This window comes from Bos grunniens, chromosome 14 (genome assembly GCF_055505025.1).
Source record: "Bos grunniens cultivar Pamir isolate PY7600 chromosome 14, Bosgru_T2T1.0, whole genome shotgun sequence".
NCBI classification, from domain to species: domain Eukaryota; kingdom Metazoa; phylum Chordata; class Mammalia; order Artiodactyla; family Bovidae; genus Bos; species Bos grunniens.
Window position 1 is genome coordinate 16,351,209 of NC_141178.1, and position 19,547 is coordinate 16,370,755.

At 43.1% G+C, this 19,547-nt stretch overlaps 1 protein-coding gene across 11 annotated transcripts in view; it reads right to left on the reverse strand.

The window, feature by feature from the left end:
* Positions 1 to 19,547, reverse strand: part of NIPAL2 (NIPA like domain containing 2) — a 93,150-nt gene that overhangs the window by 72,437 nt on the left and 1,166 nt on the right. For 3 of the 11 annotated variants that reach the window (XM_086336063.1, XM_086336062.1, XM_086336059.1), the window contains exon 2: positions 9,943 to 10,073. The exons of 6 other annotated variants lie outside the window; for them this stretch is intronic. Coding sequence is in view for 2 of the 5 variants with exons in the window: in XM_086336056.1 (XP_086192182.1) it covers positions 4,832 to 4,939 (108 nt within the window). In the remaining 3 variants the exon portion in view is untranslated. Of the gene's footprint in view, positions 1 to 4,831; positions 5,010 to 9,942; positions 10,074 to 19,547 lie in introns of all 11 variants that reach the window. 2 more of the 11 variants (XM_086336056.1, XM_086336053.1) reach the window with 1 other exon arrangement.

Sequence of the window (19,547 nt, forward strand, 5' to 3'; positions counted from 1 at the left end):
TGTGGGATCTTCTGTTGCAGCACACAGGCTCTCTAGCTGTGGCGTGGACTTAGTTGCTCCACAGCAGGTGGGATCTTAGTTCCTGACCAAGGATTGAAGCCCCCTCCCCTGCACTGCAAGGCTGATTCTTAACCACTGGACCAGCAGGGAAGTCCCTATAATTATTCTTTACAGGTGTATTTTCCCTGGAGACTATAAGCTCCTTGAAGGCAGAGCTGTGACTTACCAACTCATCTTTGTAACCCTAATGACTAGCACAGGTCTCTGGCACAGAGAAGTTGTTTATTAAAGGCTATTTGAACTTAACTACTCTCAGATTGATTAAAAACTGTCTAGAAATAGTAAATTTTGACCTTTGGCCTTAGGAAGATCTCAAACGGAGTACTTTATAATCAACTGGGGTTGGAATTCAGTAAACACTCAGTTTCATGAGAAAACAAGCTTGTCCCAGAATTCAGATTTCAACAATTAAGGGTCCACTTGTGTGTAATAGAAAGCTGCCTGCTGTCTTCTAAAGTCTAGTTATTTCATATCTACTGAAATATTTAGGTATAAAGCAGGTGTCAGAAGCAGTTTCCTGCTAATAGACACATACTTCATTTATTGTGCCTCACAGATAAGCACAAGTTGAAGGTTTGTGGCAACCCTGCATTGAGGTCTTTCAGCACCTCTTTTCCAACAGTATTTGCTTACTTCATGTCTGTATATCACATTTTGGTAATTCTTGCAATATTTCAAACTTTTTCATTATCATAGTATTTGTTATGATTATCTGTGATCAGTGATATTTGATGCTACTATTGCAAAAAGATTATGATTCACTGAAGGCTCAGATGATGGCTAGCGGCTGCATGGGCGCAGGAGGGCCTAGAGGAGCTATCCCACGTTGAAGGTCAGGAAGGGCGGCAGTGAGGAGATGCCCCTTGTCCAAGGCAAGGAGCAATGGCTGCACTTTGCTGGAGTAGCCGTGAAGAGATACCCCACGCCCAAGGTAAGAGAAACCCAAGTAAGACGGTAGGTGTTGCAAGAGGGCAGCAGAGGGCAGACACACTGAAACCATACTCACAGAAAACTAGTCAATCTAATCACACTAGGACCACAGCCTTGTCTAACTCAATGAAACTAAGCCATGCCTGTGGGGCAACCCAAGATGGGCAGGTCATGGTGGAGAGATTTGACAGAATGTGGTCCATTGGAGAAGATAATGGCAAACCACTTCAGTATTCTTGCCTTGAGAACCCCATGAACAGTATGAAAAGGCAAAATGATAGGATACTGAAAGAGAAACTCCCCAGGTCAATAGGTGCCCAGTATGCTACTGGAGATCAGTGGAGAAATAACTCCAGAAAGAATGAAGGGATGGAGCCAAAGCAAAAAGAATACCCAGCTGTGGATGTGACTGGTGATAGAAGCAAGGTCCGATGCTATAAAGAGCAATATTGCATAGGAACCTGGAATGTCAGGTCCATGAATCAAGGCAAATTGGAAGTGGTCAAACAAGAGATGGCAAGAGTGAATGTCGACATTCTAGGAATCAGCGAACTCAAATGGACTGGAATGGGTGAATTTAACTCAGATGACCATTATATCTACTACTGCAGGCAGGAATCCCTCAGAAGAAATGGAGTAGCCATCACGGTCAACAAAAGAGTCTGAAATGCAGTACTTGGATGCAATCTCAAAAATGACAGAATGATCTCTGTTCGTTTCCAAGGCAAACCATTCAATATCACAGTAATCCAAGTCTATGCCTTAACCAGTAACACTGAAGAAGCTGAAGTTGAATGGTTCTATGAAGACCTACAAGACCTTTTAGAACTAACACCCAAAAAAGATGTCCTTTTCATTATAGGGGACTGGAATGCAAAAGTAGGAAGGCAAGAAACACCTGGAAGTAACAGGCAAATTTGGCCTTGGAATACGGAATGAAGCAGGGCAAAGACTAATAGAGTTTTGCCAAGAAAATGCACTGTTCATAACAAACACCCTCTTCCAACAACACAAGAGAAGACTCTATACATGGACATCACCAGATGGTCAACACCGAAATCAGACTGATTATATTCTTTGCAGCCAAAGATGGAGAAGCTCTATACAGTCAGCAAAAACAAGACCAGGAGCTGACTGTGGCTCAGACCATGAACTCCTTATTGCCAAATTCAGACTTAAATTGAAGAAAGTAGGGAAAACCACTAGACCATTCAGGTATGACCTAAATCAAATCCCTTATGATTATACAGTGGAAGTGAGAAATAGATTTAAGGGTCTAGATCTGATAGATAGATTGCCTGATGAACTATGGAATGAGGTTTGTGACATTGTACAAGAGATAGGGATCAAGACCACCCCCATGGAAAAGAAATGCAAAAAAGCAAAATGGCTGTCTGGGGAGGCCTTACAAATAGCTGTGAAAAGAAGAGAAGTGAAAAGCAAAGGAGAAAAGGAAAGATATAAACATCTGAATGCAGAGTTCCAAGGAATAGCAAGAAGAAATAAGAAAGCCTTCCTCAGCGATCAATGCAAAGAAATAGAGGAAAACAACAGAATGGGAAAGACCAGGGATCTCTTCAAGAAAATCAGAGATACCAAAGGAACATTGCATGCAAAGATGAGCTCGATAAAGGACAGAAATAGTATGGACCTAACAGAAGCAGAAGATATTAAGAAGAGATGGCAAGAATACACAGAACAACTGTACAAAAAAGATCTTCATGACCCAGATAATCACGATGGTGTGATCACTGACCTAGAGCCAGACATCCTGGAATGTGAAGTCAAGTGGGCCTTAGGAAGCATCACTATGAACAAAGCTAGTGGAGGTGATGCAATTCCAGTTGAGCTATTCCAAATCCTGAAACATGATGCTGTGAAAGTGCTACACTCAATATGCCAGCAAATTTGGAAAACTCAGCAGCGGCCACAGGACTGGAAAAGGTCCGTTTTCATTCCAATCCCAAAGAAAGGCAATGCCAAAGAATGCTCAAACTACCGCACAATTGCACTCATCTCACACGCTAGTAAAGTAATGCTCAAAATTCTCCAAGCCAGGCTTCAGCAATATGTGAACCGTGAACTTCCTGATGTTCAAGCTGGTTTTAGAAAAGGCAGAGGAACCAGAGATCAAATTGCCAACATCCGCTGGATCATGGAAAAAGCAAGAGAGTTCCAGAAAAACATCTATTTCTGCTTTATTGACTATGCCAAAGCCTTTGACTGTGTGGATCACAACAAACTGTGGAAAATTCTTCAAGAGATGGGAATACCAGACCACCTGACCTGCCTCTTGAGAAATCTGTATGCAGGTCAGGAAGCAACAGTTAGAACTGGACATGGAACAACAGACTAGTTCCAAATAGGAAAAGGAGTACGTCAAGGCTGTATATTGTCACCCTGCATATTTAACCTATATGCAGAGTACATCATGAGAAACGCTGGACTGGAAGAAACACAAGCTGGAATCAAGATTGCCAGGAGAAATATCAATAACCTCAGATATGCAGATGACACCACCCTTATGGCAGAAAGTGAAGAGGAACTCAAAAGCCTCTTGATAAAAGTGAAAGTGGAGAGTGAAAAAGTTGGCTTAAAACTCAACATTCAGAAAATGAAGATCATGGCATCCGGTCCCATCACTTCATGGGAAATAGATGGGGAAACAGTGGAAACAGTGTCAGACTTTATTTTTCTGGGCTCCAAAATCACTGCAGATGGTGATTGCAGCCATGAATTTAAAAGACGCTTACTCCTTGGAAGGAAAGTTGACCAACCTAGATAGCATATTCAAAAGCAGAGACATTACTTGGCCAACAAAGGTCCATCTAGTCAAGGCTATGGTTTTTCCTGTGGTCATGTATGGATGTGAGAGTTGGACTGTGAAGAAGGCTGAGCGCCGAAGAACTGATGCTTTTGAACTGTGGTGTTGGAGAAGACTCTTGAGAGTCCCTTGGACTGCAAGGAGATCCAACCAGGCCATTCTGAAGGAGATCAGCCCTGGGATTTCTTTGGAAAGAATGATGCTAAAGCTGAAAGTCCAGTACTTTGGCCACCTCATGCAAAGAGTTGACTCATTGGAAAAGACTCTGATGCTGGGAGGGATTGGGGGCAGGAGGAGAAGGGGACGACAGAGGATGAGATGGCTGGATGGCATCACTGACTCGATGGACGTGAGTCTCAGTGAACTCCGGGAGTTGGTGATGGACAGGGAGGCCTGGCGTGCTGCGATTCATGGGGTTGCAAAGAGTCGGACACGACTGAGCGACTGATCTGATCTGATCTGATATATATATATAAATTTAGTTTTCTGTGCCAGGTCTTAGTTATAACATGCAGGATCTAGTTCCTTGACCAGGGATCAAACCCAGGCCCTCTGCATTGGAAGCATGGCATCTTAACCAATGGAACACCGGGGAAGTCCCAGCAATGAATTATTAAGGTATGTACACTGTTTTTTTTTTTTTTAAGACACAATGCAAAATGTAACATAAGTGCACATTTGATAGACAATGCAAGTGTAAACATTACTTTTACATGCTAGGAAACCAAAAATTCATGTGACTTACTTTGTTGCAATACTTGCTCTATTACAGTGGCCTAGAACTGAAACTGTAATATCTCAGAAGTATGCCTGTGCACTGTATAAACTGGTATATATTATTCTTTGTTTTTCTGAAATTTTACCTAGTTATTCAAGGTTAATTGAATACTCATTAAATTCATTTGACACATACCTGTAAATAGTAGTAATTCAGTAAATCCTCATTAATGTCCCTAATTGGTTGCGATGGGGAGGTTCAAATTTGCAATGTTTTCCCAGAAAAGGTGGTTTAATTACCTTCAAGGACTTAGAATAACTTGAGGTAAGAGTCCCTTGGACTGCAAGGAGATCCAACCAGTCCATCCTAAAGGAGATCAGTCCTGGGTGTTCATTGGAAGGGCTCATGTTGAAGCTGAAACTCCAATACTTTGGCCACCTGATGTGAAGAGCTGACTCATTTGAAAAGACCCTGATGCTGGGAAAGATTGAGGGCAGGAAGAAAAGGGGACAACAGAGGATGAGATGGCTGGATGGCATCACCGACTCAATGGACATGAGTTTGGGTGGACAGGGAGGCCTGGTGTGCTACGGTTCATGGGGTCGCAGAGAGTCGGACACAACTGAGCTACTGAACTGAAGCAAACTGAACTGAAGCACTACTAAACCCTATTTCCAATTAGAGCCTCTGGTAAATGTGCTTTAATGATTACAGAATCCTCATCAGAAATCAGTGGTGTCATTTGCATATAGCGAGCAGCCCTTATAAACTTGCCACTTAATAAATTAAGAGACATCTAGTTTACTTCATTACTTTATTCAGAGTGCTCTCTGCCTTCCAGCATACTAGAATTAATGGAAGTTCAGGTTCCTCTCCTCCCCCTACCCCCTTTTCTCCCCTCCCTATTGATCTGGAGACTGGTGGTCAGGAAGGAGAACAGAGAGCTGGAGAAGGAAAGTGACTTGCACAAAGTCACACAGCTAGATAGATACCAGACCAATTTTGGCCCCAGGCACCCAGCTCACGTCTGAATCACCGTTTCTTCATAGACTGCAATAGGTAACTGTCTGGCTAGTCAATGTTCGTTTTCCACAATTTTAAACTTAGCAGAATCTGTTTCTTTTTCCTAGTGCACATAAACTAAAGCAAAGATAAAAGAAGCAAAGGGGGCTCGACATCTTAACAATGTGATTACAAGTGCAGACCAGAAACACAGAAAGGTGCCCTTTATTTTTGTAGGGTTCACTCCTGTCACTACTGCAGCTTAAGGTCTGGCTTTTCCAGGATGTTTTGGCAAAAAGATGGTGGGAGCCACAGCAAAAATTTCTGGAGAATGAGCTTGAAAATATCAGCACTAATAAGTACTCAGGATATTTTTGTTTTACTTGGAACAACAATCTTCTATCCTACTTTTTGGTGCCAGAATGGTCTTTAGATATTTCACATAAAGTTACTGACCTATAACCATGGGTGGAGGAGTTTGGCCAGATGGTGATGGGATATGATAATAGGGATGTGTGGAATTGGTCATAGTCTGTTCCAGTCTCTGGCTCTGCCTTCAAAACATAAATTTGGAATCAGACCCTGGTGGAGCCAGTAGATGGTTCAAAAGAACCATAGAGTGAGAGCTAGTTTTGAACACTATAATAGTCATATTCAACTCACAAGTAGAAGAATGCTATCTCCTGTTCCAGGCAGTAAAATATCCCTGAACATGGAAATGAGAGGTCCAGTTTTTAGTATGGGAAACATCACAGGTTAAGGGATTTAGGTCAACTCATCACTGAAGGAGTGATCTTACAGAACCTGAACCTAAAGGGGATGATATGCCTGAGAAATGAGTATTCAGTTCATCTCATCTCACGGGAAACTCTCAGGAGTGAGCTGGGGTGGTTTTGTATTTGCACCTAGTAAACAGGTGCAATCTCACTTTCAGAACGTTGGGAGGGGATAGGAGACATCCAAAGTCTTCGCAATACATCCTTAAATTTGTAGGAGTAAAGATTCATAATGTGTGCAATTTACTTTCAAATGATACGTGACAATATAAATAAAAAACAGGAAGAGAGAGGGAGAGACAAAGAGAATGAGCCAGAACAAACAAATGTGGTATAGTGTTAACAAGTGAATCTCCAGATGAGGACATGTGGTGTTTACTGTATTATTCTTCTGAGTTTTCTATAGGTTGGAAAAATTCCAAACTAAGAAGTTAAGAAATCTGCTTTAGAGGCTCAATGAATTTTTTAAAGAGAATATGGGTTCATTTTAAAAGAGTTCAAAGAGGAGATGATAACAAGGAAAGAAAAAAAAAGCAAGAAATAAATAGGAAGCTGGCTGAACTAAGGAAAGAGATTAATAAGAAAAATAAGACCACTGCACAACTTAAAACCACATGTAGACACTGGTTGAGAAAAATATGAAGGTGGAGGAAAAGGACATGAAATGCAAGTGACCACAGAGAAGATGGTGGATATGGGAGACAGACAAAGTCCACATCAGAGGCTATTTGCTCAGTCATGAACCCATTTGGTATTTATTTAGCAACTAATAAATATTAGGTCCTATTTCAGGACCAAAGGATGCAAAGAATCCTCGAGAAGCTCAGAAGAGGTAGAAAAAGTGACCAATAACAGACAGCTGCTGCTGCTAAGTCACTCAGTCATGTCCGACTCTTTGCGACCTTGTGGACTGTAGCCCAACAGGCTCCTCTGTCCATGGGATTCTCCAGGCAAGAAGACTGGAGTAGAGTGCCATGCCCTCCTCCAGGGGGATCTTCCTGACCCAGGGATCGAACCCGCATCTCACGTCTCCTGCATTGGCAGGCTCGTTCTTTACCACCAGCGCCACCTGGGAAGCCCAGTAACAGGCTGGTGGTGGTTTGGTCACTCAGTCGTGTCCGACTCTTGGACTCCATGACTGTAGCCCACTGGGCTCCTCTGTCCATGGGATTCTCCAGGCAAGAGCACTGGAGTGGGTTGTCATTTCCTTCTCCAGGGGATCTTCCTCACACAAGAACTGAACCGAGGTCTCCCGCATTGCAGGCAGATTCTTTACTGACTGAGCTATGAGGGAAGCCCCCCGCCTACCACCTGTGAAATCTCTAATAGAGGTACACTCTATAGAACCCATGCGAACAGAAGGGACAAAGCACAAGTCTGCCTAGATTGGAGAGTATATTAGCTTCCTGAAGCTGCTGTAACAAATCAGCATAAACCTGGTGGCTTAAAACAACAGAAATTTACTCTCTCACGGTTCTGGAGCCTGGAAGCTCCAAATCAATTTCTTTGGGCTGAAATCAAGATGGCAGGGCCACACTCCCTCTAGAGTTTCTAGCAGAGAATCTGTTCCGTGCCTCCCCCAGTTTCTGGTGGCTGCTGACACATCCTTGGTTTATGGTTGCATCACTCTAACCTCTGTCTCTGTGGCCGCATTGCTTTCCTCTTCCATGTGAAATCTCCCTGTGTCTCCCTCTCATAAAAAAAGAAAAAAGATAACATGTGATGGCATTTAGGGTCCATCCAGATAATCCAGGTTAATCTTCTTGTCTCAAGATCTTTATCTTAATTACATTGGCATGACTCCAGTATAGCTGGACTGGAGGGGCAGGCAGCAGCCTTTTTACGCCATGGGTCTGCAGGTGGTGCTGCAACACGAAGGATGCTAAAGCAGAGAAGGATAGGTTCAAAGGAGACATTTAGACATCCTGGCGCAGTGTGGAGGATGGAGTGGGAGGGAGCAAGGCCAGGGAACAGCAAAACCAGTTAGGAGACTCTTTGGGATCTCAGAAGAAGGAGGGTAAATGTGGAGAGTTAACTACAACAGGGCCATGAAGAAACAATATTCACATTCATTGCAGCAAACGCTGGAAATATGTAATGCTTTTTAGAATGCTGAATGGGTTGGACTATTCTTACCCCTAATCTCCTTTGCCCTTGTAGATAATTGCATTGTCTGCAGTACTAACCCAAACTAAGTTAAAGCTATAATCCCATACGTAAAAATGAAGAAAGAAAAAATTTCATTCCAGAAGAGATTTTTAATTTGTTATCTTGGTTTTTGTATGCCACAAGGTTATTGCCTTTCTATCCTGAGAAAGTCTCATAGCATTGGATCCAAATCTGGTGATTTAAAGCCAACAGAAAAGGTCAGGGTTACAAAACACAGCGTATCGTTGCTATTCTACAAGCTAGTCTATGCCAATTTTTAATCAACCTCAAAAACCCAGGCAGAAAAGCCCAACATACTGCCTTCCCATACAATTAAGCACTGCTACATTTTGTCTTTTACTTGGGAACACATTTACTTACATGATTATACATTTGTTATCTTAAAAAACTGAACCCCATTAACGATAAGCCTTACTTAGCTTACTAAGCCACCATGTTTGTTGTTTTTGAGAAATTTAAGTTGTAGCAGAACAAATTTATGGGAAAAATTTAATAAGACATCCTTTGGGGGCTTTTAACACTTCATTAAAAGGAGAACAACAATCGTCAAGAAAGGTGAGATATCACTTAAGGAAATCTTAAACTTGGGTCTATTAGAAAACAAATCAATCCTGTTTAACGTTGGAAAGGGGATCTTTGAAACAAGGACTGACAGGCTGAACACAAAGAATGCTATTGTTTGCATCCAGATATGAGGTCCCATACCTTTCAAATTTTGCAAGAACATACTCTTAATAATAATTTAACTAAATTGGTCATTCTTTGTTCTCAAAGAAGCAGGATTGCCGGCTGCCTTTTGCAGGGAAATCCCAGGATGCGCGAGAGGCTTCCTCCCTTGAGCTGGAAAACCTGGGAGCTCGCTGAATTACAGCTCTTTCCCCCGCACCTGATTGGGTTTCAAGAGTGCATGACTCTTTTGAGAGCAATGCCAGCCTTGAACTTGGGCTGTATTTTGCCAGCTCCATCCTCCTGGAGACTAAACTCCACTGTGTACGTCAGGCCCCAGCCCCTGGGTGAGTTTTTGCCTCGATATGGGGGAGGGGTAGTGACACTGCCTCTTACTGACACGCATCTGCCCGAGACTCCTGCGGCCCTCTCCACCCACCAGACCAGACCTTTCTGACATCAAGGCAGGAATCAAGTGCAGATTTTCTCCTCTGGGACACTGGGACCTGGACACTCCATTGCCTCTAAAGGGCCAGTACTCGTTACCAAATAAATCCCCCTAACCCCAAGTTCCCCCTTTCCTGGCAAAATTCTCACATCCCACTGGTCCAGCAACCAGGTCCCAACCCACCTTATGGTCAGCCCACCTCTGATACCCAAAGAACTCATAGATGGTGACTGTGATTTGGGTCTGAGAGAACAGTTCAGAAGTCTAATAAAATGCTGAGCATGGAACTCAGGACTATTCTCGACTTCGTGGCTGTGGCCGCCGCTTGTGACAGGGGGTCCACTTGTACCTTGTTCGCAAAGAACCACTCGTTTCTCCACTGCCGCGGCTCAGGCAGTCACATCCAAAGGCACTTCACACTGTCTCCTCTTCTGCTCTGGCTCTCTTCACGTACAATTATGTAACTGTACTATGCTAGTCCTGGAAGCACAATGGAAGCAGTCCATCAGATTGTATAAGCAAGGGCAGCTTCACACCAGTCCTTCAACTGTGGTTTTTCAAGTATTTCTAAGGCATTCTCATTCTCTGTCTACATCTTTCACACACACACATTGTACACTGTATAATGTATGCCTGTGTGTGTGCACTCTTTGTGACCCTATGGACTGTAACTCTCCAGGCTCCTCTGTCCATGGATTCTCCTGGCAAGAATACTGGAGTGGGTTGCCACGCCCTTCTCCAGGGGACCTTTCTGCCCATGGCTCAAACCTGTGCCTCTGTTTCCTGCACTGGCAGGCGGGTTCTTTACCACTAACACCACCTGGGAAGCCCCGTATAAAGTATGTGCTGTGTTGCGCTTTGTTGCCCAGTCACGTCCAACTCTTTGTGACCCCACAGACTGCAGCCCACCAGGCTCCTCTGTCCATGGATTCTCCTGGCAAGAATACTGGAGTGGGGTGCCATGCCCTCCTCCAAGGGATCTTTCTGACCCAGGAATCGAACTGGGGTCTCCCACATTACAGGCGGATTCTTTACCAGCTGAACTACCAGGGAAGCCCTGGATAATGGATATGTGATCTAATTTACATATATCACACCCCATATATGGCTACAGTTTGAGGACAGAGTCCATGTTTCCGATTTCTCTGGTATCACTGCCCAACGCTCTTGAGTAGGGCTCTCTACTTGTGATTTTTACTGAGTGGAATGTTGGCTGCATTTGGGCCGTCACTGTTGACTGGCTGATCAAACTCAGTGTGGGCTGTAATGAGGGAAGAGTATCTCTGTCTCCCAAATAGCCCTGGAACAATCAGAGCCCTGCAAGTCCAGAGGCTGAAGAGGAAATAAAGACCTCCCAGAATTCACAGGACTGACCTCAACCTTGAATGACATTATCAGCAATGCTGACATGGCTTCTAGGACTCCACACAGCGTTGCACTCACATACCACACCTATTTCACCTAAATCCACTAAACTTTTAGGAGGCTCCTACCTTCTGAAGAGGTGGTTGTTGATGGTAAAGACATCACTAAGCAGGTAGAGGCAAGACCGAGATACTCCTTTTGCCAGCAGATACCCTCTGACTTTTCTGTCTGCAGAAAGACAAGAGGCTTTTCTAGAAGCCCCTCTTGGGGGAGAGAGCATGAGTGAGGGTGGTAAGTCTAGAATTTAGAGATAAGTCACAGCTTAGAGTTGACGCTAAGGAAAATATTTCAGAAACTGATCCTATAACTAAGCTTTTAAGAAGATTACTGCTCTGGTTCACCCACAACGACAAGGCGGGCTACACTGGGGTGACTTTTCTGGGGCTGCTCCTCTGAGGCAGGATGTAGAAAGTGAAGGTCTCTGATGAGCTGGGGGGAGAGGTGGCTGCCCAAGAAGACAGTGAACCAGAGGAGGAGGACTCCAGCCTACCCAGTGGTCACTGCTGTTAGGGCCACGTAGTACCTCTCATCCTAGCTACAGGACCTCTTTTTCATCCAGCCCTTCCCAAGGGCTCATGTTCTTTGGGCCTTGGCAACTGGTTTAGGAAAGGATATGGACCTAACCTTGTCCAGTCAGACTAAAGGCAATGGATTTTCATTGGTGGAGAAAGTCAAGCTTTCCTTCCTGAAAATGAAAAGGCAGGATGAAGGCTACAGGGGTGAGCCTGCAAAAAGTGGGATCAACAGCCCCGAGGAACAGAAGTGGAAGAGGAGAGGGAGACCCTGTGTTTGCCATGCGACTGCAGCCTGTGGATCAAGGCTGGTGTGGACCCGGAGTTCTTCCGGCCTTCCATGTCATCCAGACTGATTAATTTCCTCTATTATTTAAGCCAGTTAAAGTTAGATTTCCAGGGACTCGCCAACCAAAGCCTCTTAGTTTACAAAGCGTTCTTCGTCGGGAAGCCAAGTGTCAAAGCCAGAAGAGAGATGGACCCCTGTTGCAAGCCACAGAGGTCAGGCCCAGGTCACTGAAACGGGGAAACCATTTGAGAGGTGCTGAGAAGGTGAGGGGGTGGCTTAGGGAGCCACAGAGTTGAGGCTGCTGGCAGACCTCGGAACAACCCGCCAAGACCAGGGTGGGTCTCTGAAGGAGCCACGCCAGGACAAACACAATATTTGGTGAGGTGTGGAGCTCATGACTAAATATAAGCTAGCCTGTGTTTACACAAGCCTGTGTTTACTCTGCATCTCCTGGCGTGTGCTAAAGACGACAGGAGAACACGCTGGGAGTGGCCATCAGGCCAAGTGACAAGATGAAATAAACGCACAGGTGTGCACGTGCTGAGAACTAGGTGGAGGGGAAAGTGGAGTGGTACCTGCTAGCCTCTGGGCTGTGGACCAGGACAGAGTGCTGAAGAGCTCTGACTTTATGTAAAGTGCAATATAAAAGGCGTGAACTGAGTGGAGGAATACTGGACCTTGAGAAAAAAACAAGCCAAAACAAACAAACCAAAACACCCAAGCTAAAATAAACAGCATTTAAGTCTTAACGCTGACACAGCATGAGCTTTCCCAAGCTGGGGTGCTGGTCCTTAGTCGGTTAAACTACCATCAGCATCTGAAGATGTCATCACACTTCTGACACCAAATTCTGTCAGCTGTTCCCAGGGCCACACTTCTATCCTTCCCCAATCCAGAAGTCTGGAAAGAGGCCGAAGACATGGGGGGAATCCTTGCCTTAGTACACTTGCCTTAGATGACAAGTGTTCCAACTAGGAAATTACTGCAATCAAGAAGTGCTCTGTAATGTGACTATGTCTGGAGAGTGAAGGGGAGCCAAAGACCAAATGGAGTGAGGAAGGCAGTGGAGGTAGATAAACAGTTGGTTCTGGATTAAAGAAAAGAGAGTCGCATCAAATAATTGACAAAATTTCTCTTATTTCCATTTGCAATGAGTTAAATGCTCAAAATTCTCCAAGCCAGGCTTCAACAGTACATGAACTGTGAACTTCCAGATGTTCAAGCTGGATTTAGAAAAGGTGGAGGAAGCAGAGATCAAATTGCCAACATCCACTGGATCACTGAAAAAGCAAGAGAGTTCCAGAAAAACACCTACTTCTGCTCTATTGACTACTCCAAAGCCTGTAACTGTGTATCACAACAAACTGTGGAAAATTCTTCAAGAGATGGGAATACCAGACCACCTGACCTGCCTCCTGAGAAACCTGTATGCAGGTCAGGAAGCAACAGTTAGAACCAGACATAGAACCACAGACTGGTTCCAAATCAGGAAAGGAGTCCGTCAAGGCTGTATATTGTCACCCTGCTTATATATCTTGCATGCAGAGTACATCATGTGAAACGCTGGGCTGGATGAAGCACAAGCTGGAATTAAGACTGCTAGGAGAAATATCAATAACCTCAAATATGCAAGTGACACCACCCTTATGGCAGAAAATGAAAAGGAACTAAAGAGCCTCTTGATGAAAGTGAAAGAGGGGAAAAAAAAAAGAAGAAGAAAGTGAAAGTGAAAGAGGAGAGTGAAAAAGTTGGCTTAAGACTCAACATTCAAAAAATGAAGATGATGGCATCCAGTCCCACCACTTCATGACAAATAAATGGAGAAACAATGGAAACAGTGTGAGACTTTATTTTGGGGGGCTCCAAAATCACTGCAGATGGTGATTGCAGTCATGAAATTAAAAGACGCTTGCTACTTGGAAGAAAAGCTATGACCAACCTAGACAGCATATTAAAAAGCAGAGACATTACTTTGCCAACAAAGGTCCATCTAGTCAAAGCTATGGTTTTTCCAGTAGTCATGTATGGATGTGAAAGTTGGACTATAAAGAAAGCTGAGCGCCGAAGAATTAATGCTTTTGAACTATGGTGTTGGAGAAGACTCTTCAGAGTCCCTTGGACTGCAAGGAGATCCAACCAGTCCATCCTAAAGGAATCAGTCCTGAATATTCACTGGAAGGACTGATGCTGAAGCTGAAACTCCAGTACTTTGGCCACCTAATGCAAAGAACTGACTCTTTCCCTGATGCTGGGAAAGATTGAAGGCAGGAGGAGAAGGGGATGACAGAGGATGAGAAGGTGGGATGGCATCACCAACTCGATGGACATGAGTTTGAGTGAGCTCCATGAGTTGGTGATGGACAGGGAAGCCTGGTGTGCTGGAGTCCATGGGGCTGCAAAGAGTTGGACACGACTGAGCAACTGAACTGACTGAAATTCAGTAATGACTAATCATTAGAAATATATATTTTATGATACTTCCTGTAGCATAGGTTGACTGTAATACTTCTAATAATGGCTAGTTTTGAAAAACAGTTTTGCAGATTACCTTTAATTGGTTGGGCCAGGTCTTAGTTGTCTTTGAGCTGTGGCATGTGAGATCTAGTTCCCTGACCAGGGATTGAACTTGGGCCTTGGGAGCAAGGAGTTTTAGCCACTGGACTACCAGGGAAGTCCCTAGCTAGTGTTTATTCTGTGCTTTCTATGTGTCTGGCACTGCTAACTATTTGATATACATTATCTTATTTTATTCCTACATCAACCCTATAAGGTATATAGTGTTATTAGTGTTATTGCTATTACCATTTTGATAGAGAAAGTCAAAATTTGGAGAAATTAAGAAAATTGCCAACACATCTAGTAAAGAGGCCAAGCTTTTTAAAACACCCTATCCTAGAACAAAATGGATAGCTTAGGGGAAAGTCATCTTTTCCACAGTAAACTCTCAAATGCCAATTTGAACAATCACCAACACTTTAAAAAGAAATTGTTTAAATAATTCTCCTAAGCAAACAAAATGAATACAGCGTACCATTTCCCACACTATCTGGGTAAAACAAGCAAGTTGAACAGTCATAGCATTGATAATATTTTTAAACATTTTTAAACTGTAGAATATAATAGATACAGGCAACTGCAAAGAAAATGATATAGACAAACAAATTACTAAAATGAATTATTATAAGGCAAACACTCTCATAACAGCATCCAGATCACGAAACAGAAACTGGGTGCCCACCCAAAGCCCTCCCTTTGCTTCATCCCATCACAGCCTCTCCCGTTGCCCAAGAAAACCCTGGTCTGACTTCGTGGCAATCACTTCCTTCCTTTCCCTTACGGTTTCACCACAGAAGTGTGCATCCCTGAACACTGTGAAGGGAGACTGTCTGTTTTGTCTAATATCTCTTCTAGTTGTATTTTAATCTGCAAGGAGAATCTCTATCCTTGCTCTCCCCCTTTTATCTCCTCGTAAAAGTGATTTGCGAAGAAGCTGAGCCACATAAACCTGTAAACTGGAGAAGTTTCCCACAGCCTGAACTTAGCTGACTGCATGAATGCAACTTTATAACTAGTTAGTAGGAATCGGCTTCCCTGGTGGCTCAGTGGTAGAGAATTCGCCTGCAATGCAGGAGAAGCAGGAGATACGGGTTCAGTCCCTGGGCTGGGAAAATCCTCTGGAGGAGGAAATGGCAACCCACTTCAGCATTCTTGCCTAGAGAATCCTGTGGGCAGAGGAACCTGGTGGGCTACAGCCTGTGGGGTCACAAAGAGTGAGAGTGACAGGTAGATTTAAATGCAAACATGTGGTGTGACAAATTCACGACAGCATTAAGAATCTGTTCCTCAACTGAGGACCATGGGGTGACTACAATGATGATAATGGTTAGAAAAGCTTTGATACAATTGCTTGGAGGTAATTGATTTCTTCCTTCCTCCTTTTTGCTGCCTTATATTGTACCTCTTGAAGAAAACCTGGTAAAGGGGAAATGCCACATTGGCTATATAAGGAAGGCTTAAAAAAAAAAAAAGGTCAATAAGTATAAACAAAATTTAAAAAGAGGCTTTTCTTGGGAATGAAATGGAAAGGACCAGTAACCTCCACCTCGCCCTTTGGTATTTCTAAGTTTTGACACTTTTCTGTCTCTAAGAGGCAATCAGATGCAGTGACCAGCAGAAAAGAGATAAATGGTAGCAAAGCAAAATCAATAAAAGGGCACTATAAAACGCAGTGTGATTTTTCTTTAGTCCAGTGAGACAAGCCATATTCATTTTCCCTTACCACATTCTTTTCAAGCTTTAGTTTCTAAGCAATGGCCTTCAGGCATGGAATAAAAATAGCTCTGCAGTTAGGTTTAGACCTTACTTGCTGTAAGATCTGGGGGCAAGTGATTTAACACAAATTTCCTTACATGAACAGTGAGGATAATACATATCTTACAAGGTTGTTGGGGGGCTCGAATGAGATAATAGCTATAAAGTGTCACATAGCAAATGCATAACAAATGTCAGTCTCTTCCATTCCCCTCTTCCCTGCCAAGATGTATCAATTTTCCTTTAAATATGTTGACTTTAAAAATTCAAGCCATTGAAAATCAAAAGTTCAAACAAAGGACATTAAATCTGAATTCTTCATCCACCCTATGCAGAAGAAACCTTTCTGACAGTATCTTTTCGAATTTAGACATTTAGCAACGTGCATAAACTTAAAGAAACAGCCACAAAACCCCTCCTTTACAATATTTCCCATGTTCATTCTTTCCTGGCCATTCCCTCTACAGCCTTGCTGGATTAGCACTTATTTATTCAACCAGATAACATGAAAAAGACTGTGGGTCTTTCATTCTAAGCATGAGTTTACCAGCAAGGAAAACTGAAGCCCAGTGTGACTTGCCTACATGCACTGAGCTAGTTGACAGCAGAAACTAGACAACAGCCTCTGACGCTTGTTGCAAATTAAATACCTACAGGGGTCAGTAGGTAAAAGAGAAGACAGCAGGGGGGCAGCCCAAGTGGGGAGCACAGATGTTCTGCGCTGTGAACTCCCCCTCACAGTTATCATGTGGGGAAAAGGGCCAAGTTGCTAGCACTTCTGATGTTTAAAAAGATCATGGAAATTTGAAACCTTACATACTCATTTTTTAAATGTTGGCAATGTATTAAACATTTTTAAACCTCTGTGCAGTTTGACACAAGACACATCTACAGGCTGGATTCAGTCCACAGTTGGCCTGTTTGAGGCTCCTTCACACTGCCAACTCTAATTCAAATGTCTTTCATTTGCTTTGGGAGAAGGAAATGGCAACCCACTCCAGTATTCTTGCCTGGAGAATCCCAGGGACAGAGGAACCTGATGGGGCTGCCATCTATGGGATCACACAGAGTCAGACACGTCTGAAGTGACTTAGCAGCAGCAGCAACAGCATTTGCTTTGATTGCTTCACTCTCTGTTCACAAAAAAAAACCTTCACTGGCTCCCCACTGTCTACCAGTCAGAGTCCAGACATCTTAACCCGTTGTCCTTCAAGGCAACTCATGTTGACGTCTAAGACCTGAAACTGTACTTCCACTTTCCGGTCACTGTCAGTTTTCCACTGCAACCAGAACGGCCACTGAATTCTACTCTACGTACAAAAACGTTCAGAAGGGCACCTGTCCAGACCATGTGGGCTGCTCCTTCGTCTGCAGACTTTCTCCTTTCTTGCAGTGCCTTCCATCTGTGCACTCTCATTAATGAAACTCTGTCTTTAAGTGTCCAGTTCAAATAGCACCTCTCTGGAAAACATCCCTGATGGCCCCTGCTAAAACCCACCTTGTTCTGAATTCCCAAAGGACTTTATATCCCTCACATGACACTTAAAACATACTGCCTTGCTTTAGAGTTACCTACATAGCTCGTTTCCCCAAGCATCTAATAACAAGAAGGAAGGAAGAGTTTGTGTCTAAAGACTGTGTTGAATATTCCACAGTGCTTTATACAAAGTGGGGAGTTCAATAATAATCTTAGAAGCATTATCTTTTTATACTGAAAACTTGTGGATCAAACATAAAGAAAATACCTTGGCAGAACTTAATTGCACTTATACTTGTATAGGCAGATGCCTAAATGATGCAGATTGGGCAAAAGCCTTGCTTCCCTGATTCCCTAGAACACTTTCCCCTCTGAACTCCCACTTATTACTTGTTTGGAGATTTCTTCCTCTAAAACCACTCACATCTTTGCTTTAGATGTCACTGATTCTAAGAAGGCACTGTTAAATATTCATCTGTCACCTGAAATGTGTTTCAGGGAAGTTGCTCTTTTTCTGTGAGTAAGGTTAATTTATCAGATCTGATGGTTATCTCTTAAAAAACCACAGAGAGCTGAGCTATCACTGAACAGACACTGTCCAAGTATTTCAGTAGTGATAAAATTTAAACTCTGGCTATCCAGTAATCAGGGCTTCCCTGGTGGCTCACTCAGTAAAGAATCTGCATGCAGGAGTACTGTTTGCAATGCAGGAGACCGGAGTTTGATCCCTGGGTCGGGAAGATCCCCCGGAGAAGGAAATGGCAACCCACTCTAGTATTTTTGCCTGGGAAATCTCATGGAGGGAGGAGCTTGGTGGGCTATAGCGCACGGGATCACCAGAGTTGGACATGACTTAGTGACTAAACCACCATCCAATAACCATGGTTAACTTTGAGTGTGGAAGTCCTAAACTTATATCCCTTATTTCGTTTTCTTGAAGCCACTCCCATTTGCAGCTATCTATAATCAGTTAGGGCTTCCCTCCTGGCTCAGATAGTAAAGAATCCACCTGCAATATGGGAGACCTGGGTTCAATCCCTGGGTTGGGAAGATCCTCTGGAGGAGGGCATGACAACCCACTCCAGTATTCTTGCCTGGAGAATCCCCATGGCTACAGTCTATGGGGTCACAAAGAGTTGGACACGACTGAGCGACTTAAGCACAGTACATAATCAGTTAATGTTTAAAAAGAAAAGAAAAATTAGATTCCATTTTATTTCTACTGGCCTGCTCAGCACAAGAGGCACTCAATAAAATTTTTGCTGAATGAATTTTTAAAAATCAAGTTTTACTTTTGCTTAAAAACAAATGCAATCAATGAAAAGTTAAAATCCCAAAATCTTATAAGATAGTCTAAATCTGCATAATAATGGGAAAAGTTGATACAGTCTTACCTCAAACTAGCTATGGTTCACGTGTCAACTGAGTAGTTTCAATTAGCATATTCCTGATACACTCTTTCTAACCTGTACAAACCTATACTGTCAAAGGCAAGTTAAGCCTTGCAAACATAAAGTTAAGTTTTCACATTTACGTCACATGATAAGCTATGTTCGGTGTCAGAGAGCCAAGACAATCTTGAATTCCAGGAACCATTAAAGAAAACTAATGTCTACAGAGATTTCCGTTCTGCAAACAATGTTTTCTCCTGTTTTGGATGATGCCATCTCAGGTCACATTTACTAACTCTTTAATCCCTTTACCAAAAAGACCAAAAAAATCAGTTGACTTTTCTTGGGACTGTTTCTAGCATTAGCATATTATAATATGCTTTATAACATAAGCTAGCATAAGCATAGTATAACAGATATGCTCAAAGAACTCCCCATGAAAAGCAGTCTTTGTAACTCTTCTTGGTAGAAGGAAGGAGAAATGGAATCTAATAGGCTCAGTGCCCTCTCACTTTTCCTGTTTTAGTATGTTTTGTGGTAAAGCACACT